The 17,971-nt window shown below is 36.9% G+C and overlaps 1 protein-coding gene across 5 annotated transcripts in view; it reads right to left on the bottom strand.

Moving 5' to 3' along the window:
- The window catches only part of CNOT4 (CCR4-NOT transcription complex, subunit 4), a 43,116-nt gene that overhangs the window by 11,240 nt on the left and 13,905 nt on the right, over positions 1-17,971 (bottom strand). For 2 of the 5 annotated variants that reach the window (XM_010020663.1, XM_010020665.1), the window contains exons 6-9: positions 14,750-14,874; positions 8,590-8,647; positions 8,058-8,307; positions 5,649-6,146 (exon numbers count right to left, since the gene is read on the bottom strand). In XM_010020663.1, coding sequence (XP_010018965.1) covers positions 5,649-6,146; positions 8,058-8,307; positions 8,590-8,647; positions 14,750-14,874 — 931 coding nt within the window. Of the gene's footprint in view, positions 1-5,648; positions 6,147-8,057; positions 8,308-8,589; positions 8,648-10,834; positions 10,991-14,740; positions 14,875-17,971 lie in introns of all 5 variants that reach the window. The other 3 variants (XM_010020662.1, XM_010020664.1, XM_010020661.1) reach the window with 2 other exon arrangements.

Raw genomic sequence — 17,971 nt, 5'->3', positions numbered from 1 at the left:
ACTCTTTCAACCACTGCATCCAAATAAAGGAATGTGAGGCAACACTGTTTAAGTCACGTTTCCAATTGCTATGGTATGGTATTAAATGCATTTTGTACACAGCATCTGGAGAATTTTAAGTTTTACAACATGCCGAATTCAACAGCCATACCACCTGGGCTCTTTTAAAAAGGCACAGTAGAAGAAAGAGAACCCCTTTCTAAGACCCATACCAAATTATTACCCTGAGACCACAGAAGAGTGCCAGTTGCAAATTCAATTTTTTTGTCCACGACTATGAAAAACAAGCCATGTTTTCCTTTGTTCAGGAGACAGAATCAACTGTTAAGAATCAACCCAGAGAGAGGAGACACAGTAAAAGGACAAAGGTCAAATAAGAAATGTGCACCCCAAATGGAAATGTGGTTATGTTTTTAGAACAGAGCATGTTAACACTAATTCTGATATCCCACCTTCTCTGTGGTCTGAATAAAGTCTTTTAAACAATACAATCATAGCCAACATATAGGGACCTTCCCTTCTTTTACTAGAAAGTTATCCAAAAGGTAGCATTAGGCAAGAAAAGATTGGATGTCCAAGACAAATTCAATAGCTGGGGGCACAGGTGCCAGAAAGCAAGAAGTGGGACAAGATGCAACATTGTAACTTGTTCAGATATGGAAGAACTCGGGACTTAAAATAAGTGGTAAGATATCGGACCTTCTTAATAGAACCTTCATTGCTTTGCCCTCCCTGCTACCAGCTATTGCTTCACAACAACCTAAATGCAGGCAAGACTTAAAAATGTGCATGCTAATCAGGGTCTTGATAAGGAATGCAACACCACTACCGCAAAGACTGGTGGATGGCACCCAAACTTAATACAACTGTAATCTTAAAGATGAGACTGAGACAATAAATAGGTAGACATAATTCCATTAATAAGGCTGTGCATATTCAAGAGATATAAGCCACAATATCACAACAAAAGGTTGAGAGAACAAAATTTTGATTTGTCAATTATATTCAACTATGAAGACTTCGGACATTCAAGCCCCCTGTTCTGAAGTTTCAGGAACAGTTCACAGAAGTAAACTGTGTGGCTGGCAAGACAGTGGCACAGGTTGCCCAAAGAAGTGGTAAATGCTCCCTCCACCTCTGGCAGTGTGTTCAAGGCCATGCTGGACAGAGCCTTGCGCGACATGGTTTAGTGTGAGGTGTCCCTGCCCATGGCAGGGGGGTTGGAACTAGATGATCTTACGGTCGTTTCCAACCCTAAGCATTCTATGAGTCTAGGTTTACAGCAATCTCCACATCAGTGGACTTCATGGCTAAAATAACTTGATAGATTTTAGAGTGCTTATCTTCACGGACAATGGAAAAACTTTTCTTCCCCCACCCTGAACAGGGTTTAATTCTTTGTACTTCCTATCTGTCTCTGTGTCCATTTGACTAGTTCCTTTTACATACCTAATATATGTTTGATACATCTAAATTGCCTGCTTATGTGCAAGAAGCATCTGGACAATGCTCTGAGAGGTATGGTTTAATTTTTAGGCTGCCCTGTGTGGAGTCACAAGTTGAGCTCAACCCTTGCAGATCTCTTCTGGCCCAAGGGATTTCAATGACTTATGTGGGAAGGACACACAATATTGTATAACATTACTCTTGTAAGAGTTCAAATTTCAAACTATCTCATTATTGAACTAAGTTCATACAATTCGTTTTTTTCTCATTTGGAATTATGTTCAGGATATTTATGAAATTAATAAATGAAGTAACAGCCAGAGTTTCAAAATGTCAAGTACTTCACCTTGCCTAGAACTGATGGGAAAGCCAAACTAACCATTTACAGTTTTTTCCTAATACCTTTAACTTTGTGAATTTGTTCTTACTCAAGAAATAAAATTATATATTTCTATTTTCCCATTATTAATATGTATGTATATAATTTAATAATCGTATGTCTCAAAACACACTGTTAATCTGAGACCTACTTTACTCTATGACCCAATACTATACCTATTATTTTCGAACACACCACTGGGCAGTAGGGTAACAAAAATGATAGCTTGTTAGCTATCAAGTTATAAAGAGTTTCTTGTTATCCTAAAGTAACAAGAATAAAAGGCACGTACCTACCCATACTGCTGTCAGTGGATCTCTCCTTTGGCACTTTCTGCAAAGAATAGGCAATGTCCTGTGTTCTTAGGATAGCTTGCACACAAGCTAGGGTAAGACTGCTTTTAGCAACAATCATACTGTCCATGAATAAGAAGTCACTGAACTTTTTCTCCTAAAGCACAGTTACACAGTTATAATTACACACCAAATCATCTAATCCATCCCACACCAGAGAACAGCAACAAGCCTAAATTGTCCCTTACAATAAGAACATGTAACATCTGCTATAGTTTGCAAAATGCTAGTTTGAGAATCAGTCAATCAAAAAGTTCATTTAAATATGGGCTGGGGACAAATGTATGCCTGATGAACGTGGCACATTTCAAGGATATGTATAATAAAATTATGAAGTCAATCATGTGTCATTGTGTTATTTTACTGGTAACTGCTGAATGAGTTTAATAAATACTACTTCCTCTGAGAAATAGGATACCAAATTCCACATAAAAATTATTCATAAATGAGAGTTTAAAAAATTAAAAAAGAATATGTATGTAGTGCTTGTGTCCCTCCATTTAAATCCAGTACACCCCACAAAACAATGCCACCTCGAACTATGGGGTTATGAATATCGCACAGCTCTGATTCTTGACTAAAAGGTAGCTTTAGAACATTATATTTAACGTGTCACACATGAGCATTTCAAATTCATGTGAATATTAATGCCTACCTAAGCAGATGCAGCAGTTTAAAAGATGTAATTTTCTTCATACAAGCTTCCAAACCACAAATACACTTAGTAAAATCAACTAAAATTGGATTTAGAAAGCCTAGAAAATAGTATACTAACTTCATATGAAGTGTACAGGTCTGCTTAATTTCACATAAATGAAATAGAGAAGTTTAAAAGGGTTGATTAAGTAAAGCAGGAAAATGCACAGAATAAATTTATGTTTTGTTTTGAATAAATGGTCCAGTATTACTTGGCTTAGGAATTTAGAGTCCTGGAAAAAATTGTGATCAAAGGCCTTAAGAAACATGCAACTTCAACAGCAATTGAGGGTCTCTGCTAGAAGACGGAATGTGAAGTTTCACCTGCACTAGGTTTCTTTTGCTGTTACATCCGAAACAGCCAAGTTGATGACATTTTTTTTAAATGCCTTAATACAGACCAACAAAAAAGCTAACAAAAAAGAGCTTCAGGTATACCATGGCTAATCTCTACTGCTAAACAGCTATTGTGATACACATCTCTTTACTAGCAGGTCAGCTAGAGTCCATTATAAATCAGTGTAATCAAGTCCCATCAACACGATTTCTCTGTACTTGTACACTACTTTCCTCCCCCAACCTCACTAGGCAGCTGAATCTGTAAATCAAATGAGGAAACTAGGAAAATTCTATAATTATATACCCGCTACTGATAGATTAAAAGCAAGTATAAAGAACAGGAATTATTCTTTAAAAAAAAATATAAGATGAATTAATTGAGACCTGTACACTAGGTATGGATTTGAAAAGACAGAATAATCAATAAATTGGAAGCTATTTAAGTCAGCATACAAAGAAGAGGTTTGAGAACATCTTCTCACTTTGAAATTAGCTGTACTTGTGAAGTACTTAGATTACTAAAGGAAACCCTAGGCACTAAATACCATGCAAGTAATACAAATCCACAGCCCAGCAAACAAAGCCAGAATTGAGACTGATTTCTGACAACAAGATGTATCAAGCTGACATGTAGATCAGCTGAGAAGCGTTTGCATTGCAGCAACTGCTGCTATCTGATTGTCAGCCAGGCAACTAGCAATGTTTTCTATAACAAGAGATTAAGGCCAATTCAAAGGAACTTTCCATAGAGGCTACAGCAGATGTTTATTTTCTGTTTTTAGCACTGTATCTGCCAAAAATATTCTGAGATTAATTGGTTCTAGCAGTTGCATATACAGAAAGGATATACTTAAATACCAACTCTGTCGCCTTACAACATGGGGGAAGCCATACCAAAGATCTATGAGTCTTCCACAAACACAGAGATTCACTTTCAAACTGCCAAAGACAATTAGTGTAATTAAAAGTATATTTTGCAAGCCTAGAATCAACCTCTACTACAAACACTATCTTTTGTTGATCTTTTTCGGCACAAAAGGGTATTTCTGCTTCCCCTAGCCCAGAAGATAGTCTTGTTACTGGCCCCTCAAACTAGCAGTTTTTAGAACCAAGTAGGAGATTTGAAACTTGATGTCTTGCAATGTTCTTGGAAGTTCTGTATAGTTTAGGGGTAGAGTGAGCAACAACTTGCTGTGTTACGGATGTTGCATTTTTGACTCCACATTATAAATAATTTGTTTTCCTTTAATTTTGTTTCCTTTTCCTCCAGTGTAACCAATATCAGTCATTTTAGCCTAAAAACTTTGCCATTGCCAGTATAAAGAATTTTGAACTACTTGCATTTGTAGTCTGGACCAAGCGTTTATACTATGCATAAGCCTAAGGATCCTACAGCAGTTCTGTAGCTGCAACAAGCCTTCAAAGAGGATAAAGTACAGGGAAGCAACAGCCAAAATTAGCTCTTGTACTAGAGCATCAAAAGAACACAGTGACTTTTTCTAGGTCATTTTCTTATAGTATAGCTAGTACTTCTCAAAACCCATTGAAAGAAAACTACACTGGCAACATCTGAATAAACAGTTTTCTCCATCTCAAGGCTACCAAGAGCTTGCAGAGACTTTCTACCTGCAGCTCATTATACACTTAATGCATTTCCCCTCCCCCACCCCCTGTTATGAAAAGAGAACCTGTTTGGGCCAAGCTAAATCAGAAGCATGGAAGGACTTTGAACTCCATAAGTGAATTTTTAATCACAACAATTACTGTTGCAATTAGCTCTAAGTTGTAATGTTTGCCACAAGAGCCATCAACTCATTCAGGGCAGCCTGAACTGGCCTGACTGCACATTTATTTTCCTCCAGCATCACAATCCTCACAATCAGGATGAATCCTCTTAACACACATTGCAAGCATCCATTCAGTGAAAGATTAGCATAATATTAAGGCCATCTGAAGTACAGAAATGAACAGCTCTGAATGTTTTATTGTGCAGACATTTGGTTATGCACAAGAGAGAACAACCAAGCCAAGACATCTGGCACAAATTACCATCATTACAGTTTTTTTGCACAGTTTTAGGAACTCTGGTCAGCACCTGCATGTCGACATGGAAGTCACAATACACTTTCAGGGCCTACTCTTCAAGAAAGCTAGTCTGGCAAGAACCAAAATACCAGTCTGCTTTGGCACGAAATTAAGAGGGCACACAATACTCCACCTTCCTTATAAAGCTCAATATTACAAGGCTAAACATCCAGGGTTTTTTTAATGGAAAGAGCCTATTTAAAATCATATTCCTCCCTCAGTTCATAAACCTAGCATGACAGTCAAGAGATACCACTTTACCACTTGTAGCTGGCTATTCCCTTTTCCTGTCCTAGCTCAAAGAAGCTGAAAGCATTATGTCATATTCATGGCTGTCCCGATTCACCTACCTGATATAGGGATCCCTCCCAGACCTGTGCTGTGTTGTGGTGGGAGATTCAAGTCCAAGAAATTACTATTTGAGGTGGGATTTGCTGTGTGGTTCAAGTGCATGATGCTATTGCGTGGGAAGGCCATCCAAGGATAGCGAGCTGCTTGGCCTGGAAAACTGAAGGAGTTGTAAACTGCTCGATGCTGTTGAAACTGTGGGAACCTCTGTGGCATGACTGGAAAGGTGCTACTGAGAGAGTTGGCATTTGTGGGTGCAGCAGGATGCAGAAATCCAGAGCCTGGCCCTTTGGCAGTTGTAGTGTGTGGGGGAGGGTTCTGAAGAGATGTGGGCGAGAGGGAAGGTTGGTCTTGGACTGACAGTTCCTTCTCAATCAGGTCTGCTAAGGCTTTGCGGGTGATGTCAAAGGGGTCAAACCCTAAGTCGTCCTCTTGCTGTTTGGAGGAACCAAACCCAAAAGCCGCTTGCCAGTCTGTGGAGGAGGATACTGGTATAGTTTCTGTTAGAGAGGAGAGGAACAGGATTTAGAACAAGAATCAGTAACTATCCACACAAAAATTTCAGCCTCACTGTATCTGAGTCTATGTTGCCAGTTATCTTTATATAATACTTTTTTTACATATTCCCCAAAGACACCTTATTCATCAGCTGAGAATGCCATTTTCACATCAAACTGTCAGATTTTTACTTAGGATGAAATGGTAGAACTAGAAAACAGTATTTTTACTGCAGAATTGCTCTGTTCCTAAACTACAGAAAAGCCTTACCCAGTAAGTATTTTCAGTAATAGCACCAAGTAGGAAGAGAAACACTTGCTTAGAATGTTCTTTACACACATATTACTTAATGGAGACGTGACCAAGTGAAGTTTAAATAAGACAGTTATTCAGTTCAATATTTTGTTTTCAGTATTAATACTGTGCTTCAGCTCTGCTCTGCAAGAAAGGTGAGGAGATGCTCCCTCTCAAAGGGGTAACCTCTGAGAAGTGGTTAAGAAAAAACGACAAAACCCCACCCAAACCCCCCTACTATCTCCCAACGAAAACCAAGTCAAATTCTTGAGCAGACAAGAACTGACAAAACAGAATTAAGGAACTGCATTACAAGATATTGTTAAATATTTTGAGGCAGTGTTGCAGTAATGGGTTACCAGGATTTCTCTGCATTTTCAATTACTACTTCATTTTATTATACTGTTTAAGTTTCTTATTCAGGTTCAGTGAAAGCTGCGTCTAATTTCACAGTATTTTTCCTCAAAACGGTGGCAATGCAAGCTGAGGAATACAAAGTATTATCACTCACATTAACTCCCTCTGCTGGTAGGGAATCTGGTCTGCTGCCTCAAGTACTTCAAATTAAGCTCAGTATGCTCTCAGAAAAGAAATCTATGCTTCTAATTTCACTCTAAACCTCATGACAATAAATAGAATTTCTAGACAGACAAAAACCTGTTGTTTGTATTCTTATTTAAATAGCAGTCATATATTTTATATTAATTTTGAAACAAGCAAGATCTCTACTAGCTGGAAATCCCCTCTCACTGCTACTTAATCCTCATTAAATTGGTGTGTATATTACCTTAGCAGCAACTAATTTCCTTGGTAATAAATATTGTTAACAAGCACAATTAAAACATTCAGAAATCAGATAAGAGAAGACTAATCACTAAGTAAACCAGCTGTATCCTAAAGTATTGTTTACATTCTATTTATTACTGATGTACATTCTATTCAGTACTAATATTGTTTCATTTAATTTTCTAACAATTCCCTCAGATTTATAATTTGAGCACTTAAATACCAAGACTATATAAATACAACTAAAGCTATGTTTCACTCATATGAAGTGATATTTCACAAGAAACTACCTTTCAGTTGATGTAATTAATCATATTTTTATATTTTCTGAATGTATATAATCCCACTTCAGAAAGAGGAAGATTAGGCACCTTCAGATAACTATGCAGGATACTAAAGAAAATTCTGAATTCTACTGCACAGCTTTGGATGTTAGAACTACAGATTATTAAACCAACATATATAACACCGCATTTTCCTCACCCTCAATAAAACCCTGTAACATCAAATATTAAGCATACATGTCACATCCTATTATTTAGATAGGCACAATGCTAAAAACTAAACTATGCATTCTGATAATGTAGCCATGCAGCTGGAAAACTCTGTAAAGTTTCTTCTAGAAGTAACCCTTACTCCAGTGCAACTCATTTATAGTTAAGAGACAAATTTTAATCATTCATGAAGGTGAAAAAAATAGCATGGAGCAAGTCCTAGAGTTTTTGGTTCTACATGGTTTTAGACATCAGTTGCAAAATGTAGTTGGTTCTACATAGTTTTAGACATCAATTGCAAAAGGAAGCAATATCCAGCCATGTAACCTGTGCACGAACCTGATGTGAAGAGGCTCTGTGGTTCTGGTGCTGTGGGCCAGTCATTTGAAGTCTGTGGAGAGCTGGGGAATGGAGGAAGCCCACTAGGGATAGGGTTAGGGTGCCGAAAGTTGTCAGAGAAGAGTGACTGTGATTCTGTTACAGCCCCTTCAAAAGGGGACCGTGCACTGTGATTAGATGAACTGATGGGTATGACTGGATTGGGTTTTGTCAAACCAGGCGGTGGTGAAGGTGTGTCACTATTTGTTATCTACAGTCAAGAGAGAAGAGAAACAATTAGGACTTGAGTGTTTACATATAAAATATTCTTCACTAATACAGTTGAAAAATTTCTTCAAAGCTCTTGACTGCAATTAGGTTAGTTATTCTATAACTCAGTACATGATCAAACAGAAAAATCAACTTAGGAGTATTTTTTACTTTTGTTTAAAATTATGATACACTTTAAAAAGTACTGGCTTCTCCAACTGCAAGTTGCACCAAGGCCTCAAACTCAATCCTTACTTTCACAGCATTTATCTTTACGTCTTACCTGTTGGGAGCTGTCACCATTTCCTATACTGAGTGAATCTGAAGGTTTGTCGATAGGGCTGCAAAAGTAGGAATGGAAAAGAGACAGTAAGACATTCAAGTATTTAACATTAAAATCGACATTTGCTTTTATAGTGGTAGAAAAGCCTTGAAACAAAGACAAAGTGGAATTAAATAGGAGAATACAGAAGGAAAAATGCCCACTTATTTATGAGACTTAAAAAAAAAAATCATAAACATTTCAATCATTTGCCATATACTGTCATACTTCTTCCCACCACTCTCCACTCTGCTTGTTGACTGTCCTGTTAAGGAACAAAAAGAAAGTTTTAAACATGCTCATAGTATCTCTATGTCATTCAAAAAACCAAAACTCTGGTACTATGGCACTATTCCATAGTATTCAGTTCCATTTATGCTACTACAGGAAAGAAACTTGGGAACAAATTTGTTTTCCAAATACTTAAGTTGTCAGTTCCCATACAAGTCTTAAATAAATCTGAGGAGAGATAAAAGATAAAATTAACTATTTAGTTCTGATGGCAAGTTAATCTTCCACCAGCCTTCAAGGTTTAACTAGTAGAAATTAGTTCCAAGTTAAGAAAACTGAGTTTTGAGATGACAAATGGGGAAAAATGCAGGAAAGATATAGCATCAAAAACTCCCAACAAACTTAAAGAGAATAAAAGATAAGATACAGCAGAAAACCACCTCAGAAAGCTATTAACTGGAACTTAACATGACTTGGCTGAAATGGCACATCTCAGGATTCAAGATTTTGACAGGCATCTGTGAGTTGCCTTAATTATGCTAAATACCACACTAATTAAAAGTATTAGTTCCGGTTCAGATTAAAATCTCTGCTTTACAACTTCAGGGTACTTTCATTTTTATCTACCCATAAGAGAAGATGCACAAGCATCAGGCTGCACAGCCCAAAACACCAGTCCTACCAACAAGGACTAGAAGAACATGAATTTCAGTTCCATTTAGAAGCCAGAATGTAATACAAGTCAAATTACAGGCATGATGTGTCAGCACAAATTATACACATAGTAATTATTTTAACTGGGTGCAGACTTCAGATTCTAGCTAAACCTTGTTTTCAAACACCCTTGCTGCTGCAAGGTTCAAATATGTATAGAGCCACAGATCAAGGTAAAAAGTTCGTTAAGGTTGCTTCTCTCCATATTTGTTCTCTCCATCCCAGAATAACTAGAGTCAAACCCAGCAGAATTAATTCTTCTCCATTCTAAAGAATCTGCATAAGAGTAATCTGTCAATAAAAACCTTTTTTGTGCAAAAGAACACTGTTTGAGTCAGTGTATCAAAAGAGATAACTGAAGCTGAAGTATTTACAATTATAAAAATCAGAGGAATGTACTTGTAAACAAACATTACTCCAGTGATGATTTAGAAATACTGTCCACTGAATGGTTGAGCAGCACAAACACAGTTCTTCCGTTTGGAAGAAACTGCCTTGGGTTAGTAATTTCTGAATACCTATAACACAAATGTTTGCTGTAGACTCTTCACTACACAATCATTCTGACTGCCGAGCTGATATTCCAGCCAAATTCTTTTCCCAAAGCTGCTGACAGGAAGTCACAATGCTGCAGTTTAAAAAGCTAACCAACTTTTTTTCCATTCAAGGAGGGCACCAAAGAGGAAAAAATGTTGGTTAGCAATAAGGAAGTTACTGCAAGCAGGTGAATTATTTCTTCTGCACAAAAGCCTTAGACAAATCTACTGCCCTGTTGCTCCTGTTAGAGAGTAATAATAGGGAACCCTTTTCTCTGCAGTTGTGTTTCTGCAACACACCTCTGTGAAGAGATGGCAGGCATCAGCCCTAACATTTAGCTTCCTTCTGTTGAAGCTTTTCCAAGTAACAAGCCTCCTGATGTATAGCGACTAGCATGTTACTTTTGTGGAAGCTTCTGCACAGAAATTAAGGGCTTAGGTCTGGCTGGGACCATGAAGCTATATAAGCTGTTGATCCCCCAGTTATTCAGTTCCCCTCAGCCCTTACCTGTACCACCCCTTACTAACTTACTGTAAGGGTTCTCCTGCACAATCTGCCAATCAGTCTTTTTGACATGGGCTAGGCTAAGCCAAAGTTGTTATGACCTAATTAGGATTTGAATCCAGTTCTCCAACCAGAGAGAGAGACTGGAGAATCATTCCCTCCACACCAATCAGTGAGAGAGAAAGCAAGCTATCTGAAGTATAAAAGGCAGCACAATTACCCGAAATCTGAGTCTGCACCATCTGGAGTCATGTGTTCTGGGTCTGTGCCATTTTCTAATATAGGAGGCGTTTTCCTGTGTTCCATTGTTAAACCGTTGGCTGATTTACTTGAACTCTGTAATGATGGCCAGGCATCTTTGTTATTACTGTTGGGTCTGGAAAAAGGCAAGAGTAAAAAAAAAAAAAAAAAAAAACCAAAACAAAAAAAAAAAAAAATAAAAGAAAAATAAAAAAAGAAAAAAAAAAAAAAGAAGAGTTCAAGTTATGAAGAAAGTGTTTCTAAAAATTTTAAGTACTGGGGAAAGGAATCCTTGTGCCAGAAAATCCATAAGAATAGATTTATCTGGGTATTATTTCTCAGATTTTAAATGGTGATGATTTAAAAAAAAGAATTATTGGGATAGGGAGGGGAGAGAGAAAACTGGAGGAATTCTGTTTTCTTCACTGAACAGACAGCTGCTCTGCCAACGCTGAAGTCCAAACTTACCCACTTGGGGAAGGGGGAGAAAAAAAAAAACAAACCAGAACAAAAAACTCCATCATCAGCTTCAAGTATCCAGACCTACACACATCTCATTCAGAATTATTTGCTTTATCCCACATGTATTTAAGTTGTGTAAATCATGAACTAAATCACTTTAAGAAAACATTTTACATTCCAGGCGCTACCAAGCCTGGCCAAAACAGATGAATTTTGCGTTTTATACCTACACAAAAGTCCACAGCTTTATTAGAAGACCATGAGACCAGTCAGACCAACACACCATTCAAGTTACTGTTACCTTAATTGATAGTTTAAAGCCGTAATTACTTCCCTTTTATAAAGCAACATTAAATTTAATTTCAGACTGCATGTTAGATCTGAAAGAAGTTCAAGAGTGGACTCATAGCCCAGGTTTTCACTGAAAATAGTTACATTTTATACAAATTGAAATGAGCTGGAATATCATCTATAACTGAAGGCATTCAAATTCAGTGTCACCTAACCCTACAATCTTACTATGACAGATTTGCCTGTGTTCTCCAGTTCTTTTATATTAATTTTTGCCTTTAATTTTCTTCAGGATGCTGTTTTTAGCATTCAAGTGCTTTCTGCATAAGGAAGAAGCCTTCAAAAATATTTTTAAACACACATATGTTCCTCCTGATGCCCCCTTTCATTCATATGTTCATATTACATGTTTCAACATTTACTCTACCTCTTTAGGACAATTCAGTAAGTTCACAGTCAGAATGCTCCTTATCACAACGTGTTTCCTACTCCTATTCAGATCAAATCTGTATTACTAGTTACCCTCAAATCTCAGTATTTGTAAGATTCGCTGTTCTACTGCCATCTTTTCTCATATACCTATAAGGTATGTACATGGATGAGAGCCTTGACCTGGTTTACAGGTCTCATCTTTGCTTTCTACACATTTGAAATAAGTTAAGAGATAGGAAGTTGATCAGGTACTGAACACCAAGGAATGAAGACACATCATCAGCCAGTCATTTAATATTGTCACCCTTATAAAAAATAAGATGTAATCCAGATATAACAAGACCTTCAATCCATTAACAGATTTATTTTAAATATAAAGATTTATGTTCATGCAGTGCAAAGCCATCTCTATACTAAAAATAACTTTAAAATGCCAGTTATATGTCAGTTTTGCACCCAAAAGAAAGGTAAAGAGAAAGAAACTGTTTTATGCTTTGGGGTGGGTTTTTGTGAGTACAGGGTTTTTTGACTTGGTTAAGTTCAAAGCTGCATGCTGTTTTCCAGAAGACCAGACAGCGTTTAACAAGTGATTCCACTTGTACCACTTGTAGCATAAGAAAGCATTCATTTCAGTTCTTTAGGAAAAGGTCAGGAGGTAAAAAAAAAAAAAAAAAAAGAAAAAAAAAAAAGAAAAATAGCTTGGTCTGCTTAGTCTGTTTTAATTGTGGAATATACCTCTAATTGTACAAGAGGGCAGTCAGTGAGTATGACTATCAAGTGAGGTAAAGAGATGAATACCCACATACACAAAGCGGCACTAGGGGATTTTAACATCTGCTTTCACCAGCAAGAAAAAAGGGGTGTGAGTAGAACCCTTCAAATTAGAACACAATTGTGAAAAAGCATTTATGCACAGTTTAAAAACCTGTTTTCTATAACTGGATATTTATAATTAAACATATACTATTTAGAACATAACTTCTGTTCAATTCCAAAGTGAGTGTACCCCAGTAACACAAGAACAACCAGGAAATTGTCAGAGGCTCTGACAAACTGCCAGAAATATTAATATTGTATCAATGAATCAGACAAAACTAAGATCTTGATTGGGTAGAAAGCTGTGAAGGTGAATAATACACATTCACTCACCAGCTCACAAGCTACATTTTGTACTGATGAGACAGGACTTCAAGAAACATTCCAAAATCCCAGCTGCAAGAAGAAATTCACTCTGCAACCCAAAAGGTGGTGTCTAGCCATTAGCAAAGAACAGTCTGCATTGTGATGATGCTGTTCAGCTGACAAGAGAAATTAACGCCAGAGCACCTGTCCCCATTTTTACCACAAGTGCCAAAGCGTTAGCACCACGGACTGGCCAAGTTCCAATTCGTAATTGCTTTCTGAAGGCTTAAAAGTTTGCTGCAGTTTCAGATAAAGCATTCTTTCCTCGCTGCTATCATTTATTTTGCTGGGATGTAATTAAGTTTCAAATGAACATTACTTCAGACTTTTTAACATTAAATAATCAATACCGAAATGCAGAAACTGGTGTATTTGCTTTACTTGTTGCCCATTACTTTTCAAGTTAATACTGAACCAGCGACCAAGAAGAAGTGGCACAGTCCTTAAAGATCCAACGGGAGGTCCCAACCACTTGCAGTCAAAGAGCATATGATACTTCCCCACAGAAGTTTAAGAAAATAATCCCACTAAGCCAACTGGGATATCAGTTCTCAGAATTATATTCTACTCATTCATGATCCATTGACAATACTTCAGATACAGTATTCACTTTATTGCTTAAAGTGTTGTGCAGCGACACTGCCAAATGGCAAATTATTGTCTGAAAAAATTAGTAGTGGATAAACTGGCACACAATACAAACCCTGATTACAAGGCCAAGGTGAGTGCAAAATACAATTTAGCTTTTACATTCCACTTTGCCCATCTCATTTTGAAAATCCTACAAAAAGGAGTGGAGGAAATTGTTAACACTTTTTATTTCTTTATCTTAAACATGATATTTGAGTGGATAATTCACGTAAGGACTGATGACCACAGGCTTTCATTTATCTTTGTATGAGTATGTACTCATATGGACAGAAATCTTTTCATAACATACTGAACAAGCTACTTCAACAGAATATTAACAAGCAGTAATAAGTGATATATGCAATTACAACAGAAATATGTAACTGAATTTTGCTAGATGAAAGCAAGGAATTTTTTTATTCCCAATTCTTACACAAAAGAAACTGATTTTACTCTCAATTTCCAAGGTCCTTACACCTAATGTAAGGACTGCACTAGAAATCACGATGTAAAAAACAATAAAACACATGTATCGAGACTTTAAGGTGTCTCAGTTGTTATGTCATGACACCATACCAGGAAAACTAGCACCTGGTCTTCAAAAAAAATATTATGTGTTTATACTAATATAAACTACAAGGCCATCTTTCAGAGTAAGAATACCTTGTTTCCAACTAGTGATCCAAATGCACTTGGCAGAAAAAGTAAGATTCACACTCACTCTGTATTAGAACAAAGTGGTGCATGTGTCTCTGCACAGAGAAAACCAGTCGCAGTTTATAATGTAAAAAGCAATGGGCAACTTAGTGGATGCAATAGGAATAAGAAAGGTCTCCTTGGGAATAACCAGAAAGAAAGAATACCCAGGCAGTCCAGCATCAGTACTTACACATCATACCTCTGCAATGCTGTCACTTTGTTCTTGTTCTTGTCAACTGTACCCGTAGATAATTGAAGAAAGTTGGGGTTTAGTTTGTATAATTCTTGCAGTAGTTTCTGTTCATATTCCTGGTGCTTACCCGCCTAAGAGAAAAATCACAGTGAACAAGTACTGGGTTAATATTTTTTTTCAAGATTTAAAACCCCCAAATCATGCAACTTATGTATGTACATCCCAAAGATAAGTAATTGAGCTTTAACAACAGGTAAATCCTAACAAACTCAAAACAGTGATTCTCAATCTCAGTAGATATAATCTCAATAAATCTACAGCTTGCCTAGAAATCACCTGGATGTATTTATAAGTTTATAGATTTCTTTTGAGACTTCTAAAGCAGGAAAATAGTTAAAACCTTATCAGAACTTGGTCTTCAGTTCTAATAAAGAGCTTCACAATATGCCTTCTCAATCATGAACAGCTAAATCTCTAAGGCAGTCTGCATTTGATATGTCAAGCATACTAAGCTTTTCTAAAGATGGGAAGGAGCAAAGAGTCTCTTAAACCAGAAGTTCCAAAATGGAAGTCATTTTATAGTGGTTTAATACAAACCGCTCAGGTGGTCTGACTGTGAACTATCATGTGACAATGAGTATATTCTGAGCAATAACTGATAAATCATTTTTTAAATAACTGAAAAATTGAAATAGTCTTAACTCAATTAACTAATGAGAAAAATTTCTTGCTTTCAGAAATCAAGGAGTATTTTTCAGTCTAGTTTATTGGTAACATTCTGTGGCTAAATATCTAAAAACCAGCAAGATCCACCCCCCAACATTTAAAGTGATATCTGAAATAAAATCAAGATGATCATTCATATTTTTGTAGGTTGTTAGACCACTCCAACATAAGAATTACTATTTTCAAGTTAAGTATTGTAATGAGCTGAATCAAGATGCAAAATAGTACAGTAAAAACTTCTCTTTAAAAGCATTACTTGCTTTAAAAAAAATTAATAGGAATAGCTGACAAAATTCAAAAAACAGTACTGCTGAGAAACTAGATTCCCTTATGGGCTCCTTTAGAAAGGCAGCTGCATAATCCATTTGAATACTCCAAGTCAGTCAAACACTATAAATATCTCAAACTTTCCACTAGTTAATTCTTCAGTTCTCCATTACTGACTGATTCTGAACATGTCTCTAGGTAGGCAACCTACCCAACCCTCAAAAAAAAGACACTGAAACATCTAGTGTATGCATCATCTTAACCAACTTTGTCAGTGTCTACAACCAAGCTACTACCTACAGTAGAAAAAAGTGTGGTTCTAGAGCGCAGTTCACCTAACTGCAAACTTTACAATATATACTGCACCCTGGAGATGCTTCTTTCACCATCCATTATGAATGGAATGTAGGCAACTAGCTTAGATACAAAGATCTGTACTGCAAACATTAAGCAGCTGAGTAAGAAGACACCTTCCTGGATATCTCATCTTGCTTAAGACTTCAGTGGCAAAAGACTGAACATCAGGCCACTCTTAAGCTCACTTACCTGTCACATAAATGTAAGAAAGAAACAAGATTAAAAACCTATATAGGAGCTTACAATAATTGTGCTTTATTTATGACAAGCAACCCAGAGCCAAAACTTAGCATCTCCAACCTACCCTAAGCCTAAACTCCCAACCTCACTCACAGAGACTTCCTGCAGTTCTACCAGTTCTTTCTCTTGTTTTCAGTTTGTCACAATGTTTAGCTCTATTAGCAATTATTGAGCCTAGAACAGAAGTTCATCCATTAACAATTCTATTTTTTTCTAAATAATCAAAGTTTGTGACAATGAACATTCAAACTCATTAAACCTGTAAATTCACTGACACTAAGCCAAACTCCAGAAAGCACCGTGCGCTCTTCAGTAATTTCCAACAATTTCCAAGAAAGCAATAAGAAATCAAGAAGAAAGTTTAAGAAATGTAACAAGGAACAAGACAGGAAGATTCATTTAAGTCACCATGATCAAGTATAATCCACTCAATTCTAAAGGAAATCATATGTGAAATTCAATTCCTGGCCAAGGTATACAGCCTATTGATTTTAACTGGCAGGTAGGCCAGAGGACTGACAGATCGCCACTGCCTTCTATGGAAAGTGTTGTAGAAAAGATCCTGCGAACTACAGGCTCAAGTTCAACCTCCATCCCTAAGACTATAAAGTCTATCACAGAAATTCATCGATAAACACCATCTGCTGGGAATGAATCTGTATATCTTCTGTAAAGGGGAATTCTACTTGACTAACATGATGGACTTTTATGATAGTGTCCATAAGCATAAACAAAGAGGATGCACAAAATTTTCAAGAAAGCTTTTGTTTGACAATGTTTCCCACCAGAACTTATTCACGAAGCTGCCCTGGGATGAAGAAAAGGTTCTTGTGTGGATTGAAGCTAATTCAAAGATAGAAAGGCAAAGGTAAGACTGGTCACTCCGTCAGGGTGCAGAAGCGACTGGCATCAGTTTTATGCAACACCGTAAGTATGCATGAGAAAGGAGTGAAGAGCACATTCTTCGCTGACAATATCAAGCTCTCTGGGTAGTAAACTGCTATGTTGAGAATGAGGAACTCCCAAAGTACCCAAAAAAACTTGTCAAGAAGGTAGCAAATAAGCTTCAGAGTCATGTCAGGTAACACACAAAGCAAAACATAGCCTAAACTGTACTAATGATCTATGAACTGGTTGTTACAGCTCTGAGATAATGAGGTTACTGCCAACAGATTTCTGAAGTTGTTAGTTGATTATGCACTGGCAGTCAAACACAAAACATATGCTGGGCATCATTTGGAAGGGCACTTAAAAACAAAGAAAAGAACAATCCACATACCATACTACACACAAAATACTGAAGATTGCTATATTAAACTTTGCTTTCCCCCACATCATGAGTATGAGTCTGACCTCTCCATCTGAAGGATGACACAGTTAGAAGGTACAGAGATTGGCAACAGAAATTATCACAGAAAGGGAGGAACTGCTTTACAAAGAAGTTTGTAAAAGCCCAGAAACTGATTGGAGAGGGTATGAGAGAGAAAAATCAAGTTTTACAAAATCACAAAGGCAATGGGTAAGGCGAAGAAGGATTTTACTTTCAGCAAGTACAATGGTAAGATTAGGAGACACTTGACAAAACTAACTGGAGATAAGTTTAACACTGGTAAAAGAAAGCACTTTATAAAATAGCTG

Source organism: Nestor notabilis, unplaced genomic scaffold, assembly GCF_000696875.1.
Source record: "Nestor notabilis isolate BGI_N333 unplaced genomic scaffold, ASM69687v1 scaffold26408, whole genome shotgun sequence".
NCBI lineage: Eukaryota > Metazoa > Chordata > Aves > Psittaciformes > Psittacidae > Nestor > Nestor notabilis.
Note: the sequence above shows the minus strand (reverse complement) of the source record. Positions and strands in the feature narration are given on the sequence as shown.